Source organism: Primulina eburnea, chromosome 15, assembly GCF_022965805.1.
Source record: "Primulina eburnea isolate SZY01 chromosome 15, ASM2296580v1, whole genome shotgun sequence".
NCBI lineage: Eukaryota > Viridiplantae > Streptophyta > Magnoliopsida > Lamiales > Gesneriaceae > Primulina > Primulina eburnea.
The window spans coordinates 5,428,493-5,449,239 of NC_133115.1; the positions used below are offsets into that span (position 1 = coordinate 5,428,493).

Below are 20,747 nucleotides of genomic sequence, written 5' to 3' on the forward strand. Positions count from 1 at the left end.
ATTAAAATCTTTATTTATTTTTGCTACTAGATCATATTAATAAATGCTAAATATTTGTCAAATCATTATCAGACATGCTTAATCATAATTAAAATAAACATTTAAATTATAAACATAATTTATTTTTTTAAAATAAAAAGACATACTTTCAAAATAAAAAAATTTAAAAATAAATAGATGTGATTAATTGTGCTTAAGCACACTTTTCCGATTTTCTCCGAAGCGGGACGTTTTTCTCGAGTTTCAAGCTTAAGTGCGCTTAAGCGGGCTTTTTAGAACACTAATAAAACAAAAGAACAAAATAAGGAGAAAAACTTTACTGAAATGTTAATTTGTTATTAATGATTAGGTGAACCCATATATTATGATTTAATTTCTGGAGGAATTAGGAAGCTGTGTCCCTCCAAGAAAGTGCATGACAAGGGAAAGTGCCCTAGCTGGTTGGTAACTTGGTACTTGGTGTCCTGCCCCTCTTACGGTAGCAAATGTTAGGTCGCCTTCATACACTTCTGTATATCCTCCAACCTATTTAACCAAAATTAAATTTAATAATATAAAATAAAAATAAATGTAAAGATTAATAAAATATTTTCTCCGCATGATAATTTCATTCATCGTTACTGTAAAAAAAAATTATTTATAAAGTACAGATTACTAAAAAACATTGTGATCGTTTTTTTCAAGTTTAAGAAGTTTTGTTATAATTGAGCATAAAACCAGATATATTGTCCAAAAATTTGAACTTTTAGTGTCTGATGATGAGTTATAAGTCATCGACGACTAATAGATACTCGTAGTATTTATGTTCAATCTTTTCTTGAGTTACCATCGGAACCATTCATTTTCTCCTATATACAACCATTGAAACATACAAATTTGACATCAAAGTGCTCATGAATTTGCGACGACATCTCAGGTTTGAGACTCAGCTGTTTTTAAATTGGGTTTTGGAGTTTAGATTTAAATTTTTTTCCGCTATAATTATCCGAAGTTATTAAAAGAATCCGATATTTCAATAATTATTTTTTCGAAATTCGATTTATTTAAAAACATTTATATAGATGTTAATTAAATATTTAAAATGTGCAAATGAGCTAACCTCTCCAGCCAGATACCAAGGGTGCCACCGAGTTTTGACCGTGAGTTTCATCTGCTTCATAGAATTTAATGTTGAAGTCACCGGTATCCTTCCATCTATATCCCCACTGTATTTTACATCAAACAATATTAATTTGGATTATATATTTTTTTCCATTAAAAAAAGTTTACTTTTAAAAGAAATACATTTTTCCAGAACAATAATGCTTGGAATTGGTTGGAGAAAAAGTATTTTAAAATGCAGAAATCAATAAACCAGCCATTTCCAAAATACAAAATATTGATCATAAGGAGAAATTTCCAAAAAAATAAAAATAAAAAAAATCAGCTTGTAAAGTGACCTAGATAGGATTTTAATCCTCTAGTAAGTCAAAATTTGTCGTTTGCTTACAACGTGTGTGTCTCGGTTTCTAGTATTTTGATCGTTAATAGCGTACCTAAATATCCAAACTCGAAGTCCTTTCGATTTAAACTCCTCAAGAAGAGGAATGATCGTCGAAGGGCTGTCTAGCCATTTCTTGAGGACGTCGCTGCAATTTAAATTCCGATTAATAACGAAATTATAAATATACGTATGTCCTACGACTAATAATAATATTCAAATAATGTAAAAATAAAAATTATTATGGGAGATTAATGAAAAAATAATTTACCTGCATGCTTCCCAGTCATAATTAAGTTTTGTAACATTGGCATGGAGAGCCTGCTGAACCTCAGGAGAATTAAGGTATGCATGAACGTAATTGTTACTGCATGGATCAAAGACCATTCCCTGCATAATATATAATCATTTTTAATTTGTAAGAATTTCATAATTCTCTATAAAATATAAAATAAAAACTATAATGGGAAAAATCTATGGAATTAAAAAAAAATTGCTTTAAAGTAATAAAAATTGAATTTTAATGAATGTTAATTAAGTACTATACCGATGTTTTCTTAGGCTTTTGGGTGATGCTTGAGTTAGCGCATAAGGGAGCATAAATGTTGTAAATATCAATGTTGCCGACGTTTTCCCCTGCTTCTTCGACTGCCTGGCTGCAATTTTTCGATTCGTCGGAGGAGTTTGGGGAAAAATCACAATACTTCATGACGTTGTTAAAAGTTTGATCCGACATTAGTGCGTGGCTCGCAAAAAATTCATACAGCCCTTTCTCGTCGGTCTCTTCGTTGATCACAGCATTTCCAATCTGTAGTTATCCAAGAAAAATATGAACATCATGTTGCATTCAATGGTGGATCGAGTTACATTTAGTATAGGGTCCCTGAGGTTGATCCAGAAAATAGCAGATGTTATTTTCCCTTTAATTTTAAGAGAAAATATCTTATTACTAACTAGAAATATAATTTTTGAAGCTCTTCAAAAATTATAGGAATAATTCATATATCTCTAAGTCATGACTACATCTATTTTATAATAGTTTATCTTTTAAATTTTCTTTGGGAGAAAAAAAAAATTCAAAATTGTTCCCTAAAGTGGGCTAGATAAGGTTTTGATCTTCTAACATATTAAATTTTGGTCTTGGTGCAATAAAATGTCATTTTGCTCATATACTCTTATTTTTGTTGAGGCCATCAGGATATTGCGGAAATGCATATCTATCCCACGTCAATATTTCGGAAAAAAATCAATCTAAAGTATGCAGGAAAAGAAAAACAAAGTTTTGGCCCTTTTTCTATTAAATGGGGTTTGAGTTTTTTCGCTATCACACAGAGTCGAATCCAATATGAAAGATGTTTATGTTGTTGCACGTTTGCGGCTCGCATTTTTGGCCTATTAGAAGACCAAATATGTGATGTATGGAATGCAATGGACCAAATATCTAAGGGCATGACTTTAGGCATGAGAGCATGCAAATAAGCACTAAGTTCCTCCACACTAAGTGGCAAATTAGATGGGGTACCAGCCAACAACCCAACCATAAAAAGATGTCTACCAGTCTATGTATGTGCAAAAAGAAAAATTGTGTTTTGTCACACATAGCCAACTTTTTTATTACAATAAAATATATTAATAAAAAAAACCAAACAAATTTAAAAAAAATATATATATTTCGATACGATAACCTCGTAATAACATAAATTGGTCTATATGGAATTTTTGAATTATTAATCCAATTTATTGTACTAAGATTGAAATTGACTAATTGGATGACCAAAATTTATATTGTACAACATAATCAAATTATAGTGAGGTGTGACGGATCGAGCTGGTCCCAACGAGAATATATCAATACTGATGTTTTGACTAAATTTTATTTTTTAGTAAAACAAATAATAAAAAAAAAATGTTTTGCTGTCCCAAAAAATATATATTTTAATTGAATAGATTAAAAGATGCCAAAACTTACCATTATTCCTTTGAGATTAATAATATTCTTGTTTGCCTTGTGATTATGATAGAGAATGGTATGTGCCAGCTGAGGTACGTAGTGTCCGGCATAACTCTCCCCGGCGATATAGAAATCCCGGTTTTTGTACTCCGGAAATCTTTCGAGCCAATTCAATAAGAATGCATAATTATCAGAAGCCGTCTTACTATCTCCTCCTGTCACGATATCTTCTGTCGTGTTTGAGTATGAGAAGCCAACGCCAGCCGGAGATTCCAAAAATAACACATTTGCAGCTTTAAAAAAACAAACAAAAAAAATAATCAAAATTAATATTCAAAAATAAATTATTTTTTTTGGGTTTAAAATGAGACTGTATAAATTAAAGTACCATAATTCCATGCAAATTTATTTTTGTAGAGTGTTTTGCCATCGCTTAGAACTCTAAATGGTCCTAGCTCTTGCATTGCTCCATAGGCAAGAGAGGAGCAGCCGGGCCCTGTAACACAATAAATTCGAAATCTTTAAAGTTATTACCTAATAATTGATTAATTAATTAATTCTGACAGGTAATTATTATTAAAGTAATTATTATTTTCTAAGGAATTAAAAAATATAAATTCATCATAATCCCACGTGACGCGACGAATATTTTAATTTTAACATGTGTGTATCATTAATTTCATCGGATACAATTTCAAGTATTAATTATTAAATATTATTTGGAATCCCAATTTAAAAAATCATTTATTTCATAAATTTATAGGAAAATATTGCTTATTTCTAGCTGGATGGAAATATAATAAGATTTAATTATTAAAAACAAAGAGGTTGTTACAAAATACGACATGCATAACATTAAATTATAATATAACAAGACTAAGCCAATAATAAGAGCCAAAGAATGGGTTTTAATTCCAAGAAAACTGCAAGACTAATAAACATGTCTCGTTAATGTGTACATTTCTTATCCAAATAATAGGAAATAACATGCACAAAATGAAACCAACTATATATATACAGATCTATTATGAGACGGTCTCACGGATCTTTATTCGTGAGATGAGTCACCACGTTTATATTTACAATAAAAAATAATATTTTTTTATGAGTGACCCAAATAGAATATATGGTTCACAAAATTTACTCATTTGATCGTCTCACGAAAATTTTTATGTACATCTAGACGACACATCAAAACAATGTTATTTTATATCACATTTGAATTTAAAATAAAGTGTTATAATATCATATTGTAATGTAGTCAAAAAGTTTTTGAACTTCTGGTGGGATATTTCCATGGAAACCAAACATTATACCATCTGAAAGAAAAAATCCATGTGAATTCCACATAAACTAAAATGTAGAAAAACAAACAACCTAAATCTCACCTAACACAACTAAAAATTTCACTCAAAAAATTAGAACATATCTTTTTTAAATAAATAAAAAAACAAAAAACAAATACCTCCATTGAGCCAGAGAAGGAGAGGCAATGGCTTATCCGAATTCTGAGCTTCTGCAAAGTAATAGAAGAAAGCTCGACCGGCAGTTCGATTCACGGTCACATATCCGCCGTATTGCTTGAATGTAACATGTGGCTGTCCGGGCAATCTCTCGATCCTATCACTTTCTTTCATCCCTTCTTGTGAGTAAACTACCGCTTCACGAAAATGGCGGCTCGCGTTGAAAAGGCTTCTGTCTATGCTTGGATTTTTCCTCATAATAAGCCTGTTGGCTGTCGAAAGAGATTCGGTTGGCTTCTTCTGTAGGAGTAGAGTGAAGAAAAGAAGGAGAAATGCTTTGGCTTCCATTGTTTCTCTTCTGCACAAGAATATGTGTGCCGTGTGAGAGTATATATATAGAGTAATTTGTTGGGAGAAAAAAAGTGTTAAAATATATTCAAAAGTCTTCAACAAACCAACTGAAATGTAATGTAGAGATTCTTGGAGGACAGAAAAGACCTTCCTCTGTTTGCAATTATTAATTCATTAGCTGCGTGTCAGGTTTCATGTCAAGAGTTTAACGAAGACATCGTCGTTTTTGGTACCTATGCGGGCACTACCCTCACTTCATTTCAACGGATAAGATCTTGATACATATATAATTTCCAAAAAAAAAAGTGCATCATATATATACATAGGTAAATCTTGACCATATATCCTATCATAGGACAATACCCACATGGGTAAGATGAAATAAATCATCGTTTTTCTAATGTCACGACATCATTTTTCAGTGTCACATCAGCACTCCATGAGAAAGAACGGAAATGGAAATAAATGTGCAAATTTTTGAATTAAGACTATAAAACTATCGACATCGATCATTACCAAAAATAAAAAAATATACAAATTAATTACATAAACAAGAAATGTGATTTTCCCCTCTTGTCATATGTACTTAGTGAGTGTGTGTGTGTAAAATATGATTTTATATTATTAATTTTACTCCAAATTTTATGTTTAAACCTTTAATTTTCTATATTTTTTTATTAATTATTAAAACGGTGTGATGTTTGTGCCGATGGACGTGCTGGATTTCCACTAGTTCAAATTGGAACAGTGAGAGAGCCAAAAATATTTTTATTCAAATGCCTCGAAAAGTGAGTTTTATGTGAGACCGTCTCACGGATCATAATCTGTGAGACGGGTCAACTCTACCCATATTCACAATAAAAAGTAATACTCTTAGCATAAAAAGTAATATTTTTGTATGGGTGAGTGGTGACCCAAATAAGAGATCCGTCTCACAAATACGACCCGTGAAACCGTCTCACACAAGTTTTTACCTGCCTTCGAATACTTAAAGTCAGTCTACACAAATTTTTACAAAAGTAAAAAAAAATAAAAATAAATAATAATTAATATTATGATTTTTATATATAAGTTTACAAGGCTATTTATATTTTTCCGAATAAAAGATGGCTAATCGTCACCCTTTGTGTGAATCCAATAAAAGATGGGCATAGCATTGAATAAACTCTCGAATTAACACTTAACTCTCGAATAAACTCTCGAATGTACATTGAATAAACTCTCGAATTAACGCAATAGTCTACAAACCATGATAGTCAAGCTTATACTGTAAATTCGTCTAAGAAAGTATTAGCGGGGAAATCAAAACTCGTGATTATTGATCAAACATTCACCTACTCCACCAACTCAAATATATTCTTCGACCATCAATATTGCTTGATAGGATAGCACTTCGTGGTTCAGCACCATATATTTCTTCGACTAATAGAGGTCTTGAAATTAATTCAAAGATTGGGCGTGTCGAGGAAATTCGTTCAGACAAAAAATTTGTGAGATTATCCGAGTGTATAATTGTGAAAATATATATATTTCATCGAAACATAATTTTTTATTAAATTAAAATTTTCATAATTAGCCATTGAAATAACATCTGACAATTTTTCGTCTTGAGTTTTAATTCTCTTAAAATTTAAAAATGGTATTTACAAATCCATTTCTTGTTTGGAGAAAAAAAGATTCGAATTTGAAATTTTAAAATTTTACTAAACTACCATTAGAAATCATATAAACATAAGTAACTAAAAAAAATTTAGAAATTAATAATTCTTTTCTATTATTTGTATTTGTAAATTCAAAAATTAATTATTATTTATTAATCATAATGCACATAAAATAATAATTAAAAAATCATCAAACAACTTCAAACTTTAACATGAAATTAATTATTAAACGTAAAAGAGGCTTTGATAATTATTATAATTTTTATTATATTAATCAGTAAATAACATAAGAAACTTACAAAATTTAAACGAAATCTTTCAACTTCTAAAAAAAATTAAAAGAAAAAAAAGTCTAACCATTTAGAAACTTTTGATGGAGAATGATGTGTTGGATAGAAAAGTAATTTTATATTTTTAAAATCCAAATCCCACCAAATCTTATCAAATTTGATGGGATTTGAAAGTAGTCAAATTGGGAAAACTTTGAGTACTTAACGTACTAAAACTCAAAATGAGACAAGTTAGTGAATTAAAAAATTATTTTCCTTAAATAAATGAATAATTTTAAATAATTTACCATCATAAATCTCTATCACATTTTTGTGTTAAAAATGTAATGGAATTTTCTCATACAAATTTAGAAAGGGTGAATTAAGTCAGGTGCACAAGAAACTCTCTCAATAATATTAAAAATATTATATATTGTTTGAATTTGTGCACAGATTTTGACCGCATACGAGTTGTTCTGTCCCACGATTAGTCGAGCAAGGCGTACAAGCATGTGTCTCGTTACATATGTGATTATACATGTTGTCATCGACAAAGTGTCAGATGTACCCACAGAATTGCTCGTGCTCGAAGTTCCATTCGACATCTGGTTTAGACTTGTTGAACACTGATAGATACATCTTAGTGACGAATAAAAAATCATTCATATTACCTTTCCATAAAAAAAATTCATTTATCTAATTCTCTCATGTAATGAATGCATAAATAATCTATTTCTATCACGAATCACATTCAATTATTATTTATATCATCCATAATTTATTTAAATAAATGTTATTACATATTATCACACTCTTTCATATTAATATAATTATGTTATTAATTACATAAATTTTTATCTTGAAATAAAAATATTTTGAAAATATTATATTTATGTTGTATCGATAGATTAGCTAGTATTAATGATTCATTTTAGATGATTAAACAATACCAGATTTTTCGTAGACAAAACTTTGAGCTCAATTAACAACTTCTCTATAATCGATTTCGACTTGATTCGGATTATCGATGGTAAAATGAAAAGCGTTCTATATTTTGTCGAACCTAAACATTACCATGAGGGACAAGCCAACGATTTTTTTGGGCAATGTTCTAAATTCCAACCAACACAACATTTGAGTATGTGGTTCAATGAACTGGCTTTGTATCCGCAGTTGGCAAGTTCTCAATTTTCATTTCTGGTTTTATTGAGGCATAAATTATGCATGTCGGTATGGTCAAGATCATGTCTCACACTTGTGTAAGAAAATAAATCATAGTATTTTAGGGTAAATTGTATTTAATCCTTGGACCCCAACTTGGCTAAGTTTGGGGTGAGTCTCTATCAAGGAGAAAATGATTTTACATTCTTTGATCCACACAAAAAATTTTATGTACTCCTTGTTTCCATATGTTCTATCCGATGTGAAAAATAGGCACAGATACGTGTTTTACATTTCATCCCTCTAAAACTGAAAGTGTAAACTATGATTTTTTGTAATCCAATTTGAGTCGATTGATATCAGAAATATATAAATCAATACGTTGATTTAATATTTTTTAACTAAATTTTTTAACTAAATTTTTTAAAATCAGTACACATGTATAATAAGTGTTGGTATTAATAAAATTGTTTCAAATTCATACTTAAATCTTATTTTTTGTACCAGATCTGAAACAACTGGTACTCGAATATTATATATTAATACTATATTTTAAATGATTTGAATCAATTTTCATCCATGAAAAAATATGTGGAAACAGATAGTGTGTAAAATTGTTATTTTTGGATCAAGTGTTATTGCACAAAGATCAACGTTTGACAAGTACTTGTCAAACGTTGATCTTTGTGCAATAACACTTAACTTCTGGTTATTTTGTTCTAATTGCTGACATGAATGTCGGAGATGTAGGTGTCAACATCTACCACATTTCGTGTCCTGCCAGCATTTTTTTTACGTCACATCAATGTTTTCCGTGTCACTTCACCACTCAAATTAAATAGAATTAAAAACCAAAAAATAAAAATTACTACATCAAAACATAAACTTTAATACTTCAAATCTCAAAATAGGACAAATTAGTGTAAAAAAATTATTTATCCATTATCATATAGCAAGTTATAAAAATTACATGTTTAAAAGACTAATCGGTGACACCAAAAATAGGAATGTGGAAACATTCCACGTGATAGGAGTCAAAATTTCTAAATTACCAATTACATTTAATATTTTGTAAGGCCATAACTTTGTAGATCATTTAATAGGGTTCTTGATTAAATAATGTATCGAGGCATAAGTTATGAACAAATGAGCCCAAAAAATTACCCAACAAAAAATATTAATTAATGATTGAAAAAATAGGAAATCGGAAACTTTCTATAACTAGGATACAAATATTAATTATGTTTCTAGTTCTAGTATGAATTATTTTATGTGATATTTGGAGTATTTCTCCTCCTATGATATGGTCAAATGTTAGCCGTTTGATCATTAACATATATGTCTATTTCTATAAAAATGTGAGGAAACCTATATGATCATATTGAAATAGAGAGATAAACACTCTCAATGTAGCAAATACTAACTAGGGATGACAACTTTTCCAATGGGTTTGGGCCCCACATGGAACCCGAAACATGGATGGAGATCCCCGATTTTTTCGAATTCGGGTTCGGGACGGGTATGAGATTACTATCATCATCCCCGAACTGTTAGAGTAGATGCCCTACAAGTCAACTGTTGACTAGGGATTTTATTGACTCAAGTGTAATAAACAATCTTTATTTTAATATAATTCATTATTTCATGGTTTGTTATTTCTTTATCTGTATACCCATGTTATCAAACATATATAAAGACCTTGATTATACTTTAATACAAATGAATCGTAATTCGATGTTGAAACTCGTTTGTAAATACTGTATGATCTAAATTCGTTCCTAGTCGACTCAGCCGCCTAAAACATGGATAAAGGTCGCTTGAGCTCGAGACTAGCATCTGTGATGTTGTGTACTGTGTTTCTTAGTAAGGGCATAGAGATGTCCAAACATGCAGATGGGTAGTCATATGATGATTATACCGAACAACCCTCCCTCGGACTTTCCAGTGGTTATCATTCATCGAGAGGATAAGTCTGTGGTTATGATTGTACACCATTAGTCCCTAGGGTTGTGCTTTGACTCGTTTACCGGCTCCAGGAGAGTCATCAGGTGGCGAGGTTGGGTACAGTTGCGACACATATAGGAGCCAGTGCATTGTAGTCGGGGATTCACCGCTCACCTACGGGTGTGGATATCCTATGTGATCTAATGAAATAATAGTGCATGGAATCTCTGGCCAGAGTATGAGTGTACGTTAGAGAAGGAGTTCTCAAAATAGTACACGCGATGCCACTATTGTAGTTATCACATAGTTATCGAATTATTATGCAACCCTCGATGAACCAATGGTTGCAGATTCGATCGGGATATATGAGATGAAGGGACCGTACTGTACGCTAATTATAATCGACTGGTTCTTGCAGGCACTATCAGTGATACCTAGGGGATCATGGGGCGATGCTACTAGACGCTCTTACCATGATCCGATGGGTGCAATCAGAAATGAGTTCTGACATTCTTGATCACGGTGTTGATGAAAAGAATGAGGCTAACTAGGGTAAGCCCGAATAAGAATAAATGCTATTCTGAATCACAAAGAGTTGTGAACCCACGGCTAGCTGTATCCCTGAACCATTGAGGGTCACACAAGTACTGGATTGTTTGTTCCCGTTGAGAGAATAAATTCAAAAAGTTGAATTTATATTATATAGTAAATTCAAGGAGTTAGAATTTATGATAATTAAATTTTGAGAAAATAAATTCAAGGAGTTGAATTTATAAAATTTGAGAATTTAATTTATTAAACTCAAATGTTGGGTTTATTAAATATTAAATTTTGGAGGTGATGTAAATTCAAGTAGTTGAATTTATAATTTAAATAATAAATTCAAATGTTGAATTTATATGTATTTAATTTATTAAGCTCAAAAGTTGAGTTGATTAATTAATAAATTAAAAATGGTGGATAATATGTTTAATGGGCTTGTAGGGGTACAAGTCCAACATATTAAATAATTAAAGTTTTAATGGGCTTTGATTAAATTAATTAAACTAGTTGGACTAGCCCAATTAATTAAATCAAGCCCATTAATGTTAATTATGTAATTAGGTTATTATTTTATTATAAATAATATCTTGAAACCACTAAACCTAGCAACCACCACATGAGGCTTTCGAGAATCTCACCTCAAATAGAATAAAAAAATCGGCCACTTGTTTTTGAAAAGAAATATTGTGCCGTCTCTCATAATTTTCTCTCCTACGTAAAATCTCTTTCACATTTTCTAGTGCAATTTGAAAGAGGAGCATACTATCTAGTCGTGGACTTGATAGGAGGATTTCATCGAAGAAAGTTCGTAGGGAATCATCAAGAGCCGGATCTGTAATACCGGATCGGTTGGTGTCCACGTGATTAATTCACAAAGGTATAATTTCTAACATCCTATGCATGTTTAATTTGTTAAATCATACGAACGTCCAAAGCAATATTATTTTGTTTTTCAAAATAAAATAAAAATTTTAAATCTTCCGCTGCGTTTGGGCGTGTAGACAACCAGATCCAACACGAACACGTCCCGAAAATAATATCAATAATAAAATAATAGTATTATTAGTATCAATAATATAATAATGATATTATTTTGTTAAATATTAATAATATTATTATTATTAATAATATTAATATTATTATTATCACTAATAATAATATATAATAATAAGTTTTAGTTTGAGAAAATCTCTGAATCCGTCATCGTCTTGTCATATTAATATTTTTGAAACAAAGATGAGAAGTTAATCCCCGAAGTTTCAGGTTTGGAGATTCTCCGAACCCGAAAAAACAGAGATGAGGACGGATATGAGGGTAGTGATGGAATTCAGAGACGGATATGATGATGACAAACTCACCTCCGCCACTTCTCGCCCCGCTCCATTGTCATCCCTAATACTAACCCTCCTGTTAGCTTGGTGAATGCTCAATTATCGTTTCTTCAATATTAAAATTTGTATATAAAGAATTATTATTATTTTTTCGATAAAGGGGTACTGGCATTTTTCATGATAAATATAAATATTTTTTATTCTACTCTAGTCATAGATAATGTAGACAAGCAGGCTTAAAGAACACACAAAAAATAAATGCGAAATTTCATATGAAAGGTTTTTATTTATAAAAGATTTAATGTAACAAAATATCAACGAAGAAAACGTCAACTAAATTAATAAATAAATAAGTCAAAAAAATAAGATATATATTAGACGGTATAAATAAATATAATAAGACAAAAAAAAATAACCAAGTAAATTATAATTATTGATATGAGTTAAGGTAAAAAATAGTAAAAGAAAATTTGAGCTAAGTTCATAGAGTAAGAACAAGAATAAAGAAATAAAGAATAATTAAAATCAAGTAGGGTTACAAAATTCGAAAAAGCAATTGGGCTAAGGCCACAAGTAGTAAGATTTTTTGTCTTTGTTTTCAAACAAAAAATATAAATAAAATTGTGTTTTCAAACATTTAGTTTTTGTTTTTAAAAACTAAGAATTAATATTTGTAAACTACCTCCTCACAATTAAAAATCATACACTTTCACCCATTGAGAAAAATGGATTTGATTGATATATAAACTTGTTTGTTTATTCAAATGGATTAAAAAATAATTGAAAAAACAAAATTTTAAAAAAAAAAACTTTATATTTTGCTCATATTTAGTTTTTTTAAATAATAATGGTATATTTTTCAATATATAGTTACCCATAGTAGAACCAAACGTTGGAATAAGGGGCAACTGTCCTTATTCCTTCTTGTTGATAAGAGGTGACATGTCGGGATGAAGAAGATGACTCCATAACGAAGACGAGGAGTAAGTGAGATCTCTAAGTTTATATTTCCGTGTTTTTTTGATATTTTTTCTTTTGTTCCACTCTATGAGGATGTATATTAGAAGTATGCTAGCAAAATTAATTTACGCGCCACTTTATACATAAATAGTAGTTGTATATTTTTCTTTTCTTTTCTTTTTTTGATTTCCTAAACTATGGGGTGGGGAGGGTTCGAACTCGAGCCAATCACATAGGGAAAGAGGGTGAGATCACTTGGGCCAAAGCCCGGTCTCAGTAGTTGTATATTTTTCAATACTTAGTTAATAAGAATATATTAGCAAAAAAATATTACTATATGTGAAAAGTAAACTATCCTTTTAGAATCGAAAAAAATTGGTACGGGCATAATAATTTAATAAATATTTAGAAATTACTACTGTCTATATTTTTACAAATCTTTCTTTTTCATTTTTTTGAATAATAATAAAACTCGCATTCATTACTTTTCGGTGGGTATTTGGTAAATCTACGTTATAATGCAATAGCATGTAATCCGAAAAAATGTTTTTACGAAAAATGGAACTTTTAACTATTTTATAAAATATTTACCTACTTCAACAATTACACCATGTATTCCCTAACTTCAGCAAATTCTTATTGATCGTGAACCTCGTTATGATCGTGGCATGTCATGAATATAGATATAGAACGTTTGCGATGTCAAAAAGAGCAAAAAATATAATAAAAAAATTGTATCCAAAAAAATAATAATTTGGACATAGCACCAAATAATTATGATAAACTAGTTATTCTATACACGCGATACATGTATGTACAATTATTTTTATCATTATAGATAAAGAAACTAAAAGCGGCAATTTTTCTTACACGTTTGCGACGTCAAAATTGCAAACCGACACGGACAAGGATACTAATGTTTGACCAGTCATGCAGCGTTCCTTCTGCCTGAAAACTAATTTACGCGCCACTTTATACATAAATAGGTACAAGGTCCTATATGTAAAGATCATAACCAAAAACCAGAAGCACCGATACCAAAACAGCCACAATATCAAATACTCGATGGTAATCCTACTCGAAAGATTGAAATTCCCATTTGGGATTGAAGTTCACAACAAGAAACACAAGCCTCCGTCCACCACTTTACGCAGTTTTCGCTCCGAAATCTCGAATTTCATGAGCCGATTCTTGTCAAAGAATCTGCCCTTGACTGGTTTTGACAGGTATTTTGAGTTTATACAACTGACAAACGATGCTTTTGCAAAGCTAGTGGTAGATATAGAGCATCCAATGTGTGAGTGGGGTGCCAAAACCAGGGAGCAATACCTTAGCTACAGCTTGAACTTGCTGGATCTGCTCAATGCCATTACCTCCTCCATTTCTCATCTAAACCAATCCAAGATTTCGAATCTTCACGCCCTTAGGCTTGTCGAGAGCTCGCCTTCTTCCGCAGCAAAGAGCTTGAAGAAAATCCCGAAAACAACGTTTGATATTGGCATGGATTTCAAAGAGGAAGGATGGTTAGTTGGGATTCGAGAAAAGCCCAACTCTAAGAAGGAAACGACGGTACTTGACGCTTTGACAGTGGTCAGGAGAATCGGAGTCTTAACACTTGGCCTGGTTCTGTCAAGCTTGTGCAATCATGCTAAACCATACGAGGATGTAAGAAAAATCGTCCTGGGATCGGATGATTCATTGATAAAAGACCTGGATACGATTCTTGGAAAAGATGTGGAGAAAACGGATGGTGTGTTCCAGGAGGTGAATGCTGCAGTTGATCGCCTTTCGGCTGATCATAATTCTGCTGGAGACCGGGGTAAGGCTGCCTGGGATATGAAGAATCTGTTGGAAACACTGGAGAATACAATACAGGGCATTGAAAAGAAAGCCTCTAATTTGTTTTCTGAAGTCTTGGAAACAAGAAACGAATTGCTCGTCAAATTTCTTGGAAGACAAGACAGAATCGGCAGCAATAAGAGAACCATCATTTAAGTGATGTTAGACTCTGTGACACGAATTCTTTTGAGCTCAGCTCGAAAAGCTCGCGGAGGGATGTAAACGATGCAACTTCAGTTGCGAGGCTTTTTCGGGAATATGCAGTTGTGGCAGAGATAGCAACCCCGCGGTGGGATATTCTATATTATTTTTGTTGGTCCCACGTGCGGAATTTGAGATAATAAAAACCCGAAAATAAAGAATAAACTGGACACCGAGATTTACGTGGAAAACCCCTAAAAATTATTAGGGTAAAAACCACGGGCAAGATGAAAAGAATTTCCACTATAATATTTTGTGGTGTACAACTCACTCACTGTGTTCCCAAAGAGAACACACACTCTCTTAATACAGGAGAACAAAACACCTCACAAATATTATAGAACTAAGCACTCAAATGCTTATAAGATGAGAGAAAACTCGAAGAAGGGATAATTTCAGAATGAAGAGGGGAGCTCTATTTATAGAGCCCCCTGACCGTGTGAACACGCGTTATCGAAATCTCCACGAAATTTCCTTTTGCTACAAAACGTGTTTAGTTTTTCTTTGACTGGTGGCTGGTCCCCCCCACTCTGCCGACATTTCTCCCACTTGGAGATTTGATTGAGAATCAAACACATCTTCACACATCCTTTCAATCTTGCCATTACCTGCTGCTTACGTTTCTGCTAGGCCACTTGAGGATCTACACCACTCAAACTTATCAGTGTTCACTGGCTTGGTCAGAAAATCAGCTATGTTTTCTTTTGTATGGATCTTCTGCATATCCACGCTTCCTTCTTCTACTACTTCCCGCACAAAATGAAATTGTACTCCAATGTGTTTCGTCCTGGAATGAAAGGCTGGATTCCTTGCGATGTGCAAGGCACTCTGACTGTCACAAAACAAATGAACATTCTCTTGTTTGTGCCCGATCTCCTCCAATAACCTTTTAATCCATATTGCCTCCTTGCAAGCTTGAGTAGCTGCCATGTATTCTGCCTCTGTTGTAGATAACGTCACAACTGTCTGCAGTTTTGAAATCCAGCTTACTGCTCCTCCTGCAAGCGTAAACACATAACAAGTAGTAGATTTTCTCTTATCAGGATCACCTGCATAATCTGAATCGACATAGCCCCTGAGTGTAAAATCTGATCCTCCATAACATAATGCAGCATTCGAGGTACCCTTAATGTATCTAAGGATCCTCTTAACAGTGCTCCAATGCTCTCGTCCATGATTCGCCATATACCGACTAACTGCTCCCACTGCTTGAGCAATGTCCGGTCTTGTACAGATCATAGCGAACATCAAACTTCCCACTGCTGATGCATATGGTACTCGAGACATCTCCATCCTCTCTGCTTCACTGCTAGGACACATTTTGGAGGATAACTTGAAGTTAACAGGAAGAGGGGTCGAGATTGGCTTACTATCTTGCATGTTGAAGCGTTGCAAGACTTTCTTCAAATAATTTTTCTGGGAAAGCCAAATCTTTCTGTTACTTCTGTCTCGGTGAACTTGCATCCCTAGAATCTTGTTTGCTGGTCCCAAGTCCTTCATATCAAATTCCCTAGCCAACTGTGCCTTCAATCCTTGGACCTGATCTTCGTTGGGGCCTGCTACCAACATGTCGTCCACATACAACAGCAAAATAATATAATCATCACCAGACCTCTTGAAATACGTACAAGGGTCTGCACTCAGTCTGTTGTATCCAAGGCTCGTGATATAGGAATCAAATCTCTTGTACCAACACCTCGGCGCCTGTTTGAGACCGTACAGAGATTTCTTCAACCTGCAAACCAAGTTCTCTTTGCTTTTTTCCGCAAAACCTTCTGGCTGGAGCATATAGATTTCTTCTTCAAGATCTCCATGAAGAAACGCCGTTTTTACATCTAGCTGTTCTAGATGTAGGTCAAACACCGCACAAAATGCCAACACTACTCTGACTGTTGTAAGCCGAACCACAGGAGAAAATATCTCATTGAAGTCAATGCCTTCTTTCTGAGCATACCCTTTTACTACCAATCTAGCACGATATCGCTCCACTTGGTTATTGCCATCACGCTTGATCTTATAGACCCATCTGTTTCCAATGGCTTTCATCCCTCGTGGTAATGTAACAAGATCCCAAGTTTTATTCATGTCTAATGCCTCCAACTCTTCTTGCATTGCTATCATCCACAAAGATACATCCGAGCTTTGAGTAGCCTCGTGGAAACTCGATGGCTCACCATCCTCTGATAATAGACAATATGCAATGTTGCTTTCAGTGACATAATCTGAAAGCCAACCTGGTGGTCTTCTGTCTCGAGTTGACTGCCTCACATTGGAAACCTCAGACTCAACATGCTCTTGTTCTTCGTGCTCTGGTACTTCTTCACAAGAAACTTGACCTTCGTCTGTCTTATTCTCCACCTGAAATATAGTAGTTTCTGAATTCAGTGTGCCTTTGTCTCTCTTTACTTTATCTTCCTCGAAGATAACATCCCTGCTGATGACAAGCTTGTGAACAGTAGGATCCCACAAGCGAAACCCCTTTACTCCATCAGCATAACCCAAGAAGATACATTTTCTGGATTTCGAATCCAACTTTGATCTTTCTTGCTCATTGTACAGAACGTACACCGGACTTCCAAATGTATGCAAATGAGAATAATCTGTCGGCTTCCCGGTCCACATCTCCATCGGAGTCTTCAGATCAATCGCCACTGAAGGAGAACGATTGATAATATAACAAGCGGTTTTGACTGCTTCCGCCCAAAATGACTTTTCTAGACCCGCAGTCCTCAACATAGCTCTTGTTCTGTCCAACAAGGTCCTATTCATCCGCTCCGCCACTCCATTCTGTTGAGGTGTGTAAGCCGCCGTGAACTGTCTCTTGATGCCCTCATGTTGACAAAATGCATCAAACTCGTCACTGGTATATTCTACTCCATTGTCAGTCCTCAGACACTTGATTTTCTTTTCTGAATCAAGTTCAACCCGCGCTTTGAAATCTTTGAAGACCTGGAAAACATCTGATTTCTTCTTGATTGGATACACCCAACATCTCCTAGAGAAATCATCAATGAACGAGACAAAGTATCTCGCTCCTCCTAGGGATACAACCGGTGCTTGCCAAACATCCGAATGAATCAGCTCCAATATACTTTTGCTCATGGCAGTAGAAGTGCCAAACTTTAATCTGTGTTGTTTACTGATAACACAATGCTCACAAAAGGGTAGTGACACTTTTGTAATTCCCGGCAGCAGCTTCCGTTCTGAGAGAATTTTCAAACCCCGTTCTGACATATGTCCGAGCTTTCTATGCCATAACACTGTTAATTCTTCTCCTGAACCAATTGATGCAACAGCTAGTTCTGCCTCTTTGTGTGTTTCTCCCAAAAGTACATACAGATTTGCAGCAACTTTTTCCGCCTTCATAACCACAAGCGCGCCTTTCACTATTTTCATGATCCCATTCTCGATCCGAGTTTTGCACCCGATGTCGTCCAATTGCCCCAAGGACAAAAGATTTTTCGTCAGTCCTTTCACATGTCGTACCTCCTGTATGGTGCGAATTGTGCCATCAAACATTTTAATTTTGATAGTACCGACCCCAGCGATTTCCAAGGCATGATCATTTCCCATGAATACAGATCCTCCTGAGACTGGTTCATAATGATCAAACCATTCTCTCCGAGACGTCATGTGCCACGTCGCTCCTGAATCCATAATCCATGTGTCACAAAATTTGTGTCTGCCTTCTGCAACAGTTGCTGCTTCGCTAAATAATATTTCACCACTGCCTGAAGTACTGGCCACATTTCCTTGAGAACTCTTCTCGATACTCGTACACTCTCTCTTGAAGTGCCCTTTACCGCCACATTTAAAGCAGTAAATATTTTTCTTCTTACTTCTCGACTTTGATCTACCTCGTCTTTGGCTCCCACTGGAGTCACGGTCCATGAATCTTCCTCTTATCATCGGCAAAGCTTCTGCCTGCTTCGAAGTTACCAACCTGTCTTCCTTATTCTTGCGCCGGCTTTCTTCTCCGAGAACCGCAGTTAAGACATCGTCGAATCTTAGAAAGCCCATAAGAATATTGTTGGTAATGTTGATGATAAGTTGATCGTATGAATCTGGTAGACTTTGAAGTAGAAGCTCCGCACGTTCATTTTCCCCTATTTTATGCCCCATGGAAGTGAGTTGGGCAAATAGAGTATTTAGTGTATTGATGTGGTCGGTCATCGATGAGGATTCCGCCATCCGAAGAGTATAAAGCCTTCTCTTTAGGAAAATCATATTGTGTAGGGACTTGACCTCGTACATCTTTGTCAGAGTATCCCAGATAATTTTTGCTGTTTTTATCTCAGAGATACTTGACAAAACTTCTTCAGCTATAGCCAAGTGTAAATTGGCAACAGCGTTGTCATTCATCTCATTCCACTTTCCATCATCCGTAATCTCCACCGGTCTATCTCCAATAGCCGCCAAGCAATTCTCCTTTCTTAAAACTGCTTGTATCTTTATTTTCCACAACATAAAATTGCTTCCGTTGAACTTTGCTATCTCGTACCTTCCCGCCATTACGTCTACAACAATTTTAGTAGACCGGACAAAATAATCTCGCCTTAAATAAAAAATCTCAAAAAATCTTTTCTGATGTGGAAGATCAGTCTAGGCTGCAACCACAGAGCATACTCAGAATCTTAAGAAATTTTAAACCAAGGCTCTGATACCACTTGTTGGTCCCACGTGCGGAATTTGAGATAATAAAAACCCGAAAATAAAGAATAAACTGGACACCGAGATTTACGTGGAAAACCCCTAAAAATTATTAGGGTAAAAACCACGGGCAAGATGAAAAGAATTTCCACTATAATATTTTGTGGTGTACAACTCACTCACTGTGTTCCCAAAGAGAACACACACTCTCTTAATACAGGAGAACAAAACACCTCACAAATATTATAGAACTAAGCACTCAAATGCTTATAAGATGAGAGAAAACTCGAAGAAGGGATAATTTCAGAATGAAGAGGGGAGCTCTATTTATAGAGCCCCCTGACCGTGTGAACACGCGTTATCGAAATCTCCACGAAATTTCCTTTTGCTACAAAACGTGTTTAGTTTTTCTTTGACTGGTGGCTGGTCCCCCCCACTCTGCCGACAATTTTTGGTATATATATTTTGTAAATAAGAAACTTGGTTTGTGAGTCTAATATGACGCAAACCGCTGCTAGATCTTCTCTTGTACCTCATCTTTCAACATAGCGAATTGTCTCTTCTGCCCGTGGTTTTTTACCCATATCGGGTTTTCCACGTAAATCTGTTTATCATACTCAAATATCACTAAGTTGTGTTCTTGTGCGAATTTAATCAAGTTCGTTAAAAATATTAACAACAGAAACTAGTTCCTAACAGGGGAGCCTGGAGGGAGGGAATCAATATTCGAAAAATTTAATGCGACGAAATCGTAATAGAAATTCATTAGAGAGCTTAAAAGGGGCGATTGCAAGCAAGCTCGTAAAACTCATCAACTGGTGTTTTGTACATTCCTAGAAACCATATAAGCAGTGAGAAATATAAAGTAGATAAACCAAGAGTTAGAATGATCCACGAGACCGTCGAATAAAAGAATCTAAACAACAAAAACTGCATCCTGTTC

At 34.0% G+C, this 20,747-nt stretch overlaps 1 protein-coding gene across 1 annotated transcript; it reads right to left on the bottom strand.

The window, feature by feature from the left end:
- Positions 1-230: 230 nt before the first annotated feature.
- Positions 231-5,346, bottom strand: LOC140815188 (serine carboxypeptidase-like 40). The gene is made up of 8 exons (XM_073174308.1): positions 4,897-5,346; positions 3,820-3,927; positions 3,450-3,724; positions 2,028-2,288; positions 1,752-1,870; positions 1,536-1,628; positions 1,100-1,205; positions 231-525 (listed from the first exon to the last, which is right to left on the bottom strand). The coding sequence occupies exons 1-8, from the start codon at positions 5,240-5,242 to the stop codon at positions 370-372; spliced, it is 1,464 nt and encodes a 487-aa protein (XP_073030409.1). The 5' UTR covers positions 5,243-5,346; the 3' UTR covers positions 231-369.
- Positions 5,347-20,747: the final 15,401 nt, after the last annotated feature.

What these genes read in the sequence shown, in the direction of transcription:
- LOC140815188 (XM_073174308.1), bottom strand. Translation starts at nt 5,242, where the DNA reads ATGGAAGCCAAAGCATTTCTCCTTCTTTTCTTCACTCTACTCCTACAG. An exon ending in TATGACTGGGAAGCATGCAG is followed by an intron (nt 1,629 to 1,751) that starts GTAAATTATTTT and finishes TTTAAATTGCAG; the next exon opens with CGACGTCCTCAAGAAATGGC. An exon ending in CTTGGTATCTGGCTGGAGAG is followed by an intron (nt 526 to 1,099) that starts GTTAGCTCATTT and finishes TTGGTTAAATAG; the next exon opens with GTTGGAGGATATACAGAAGT.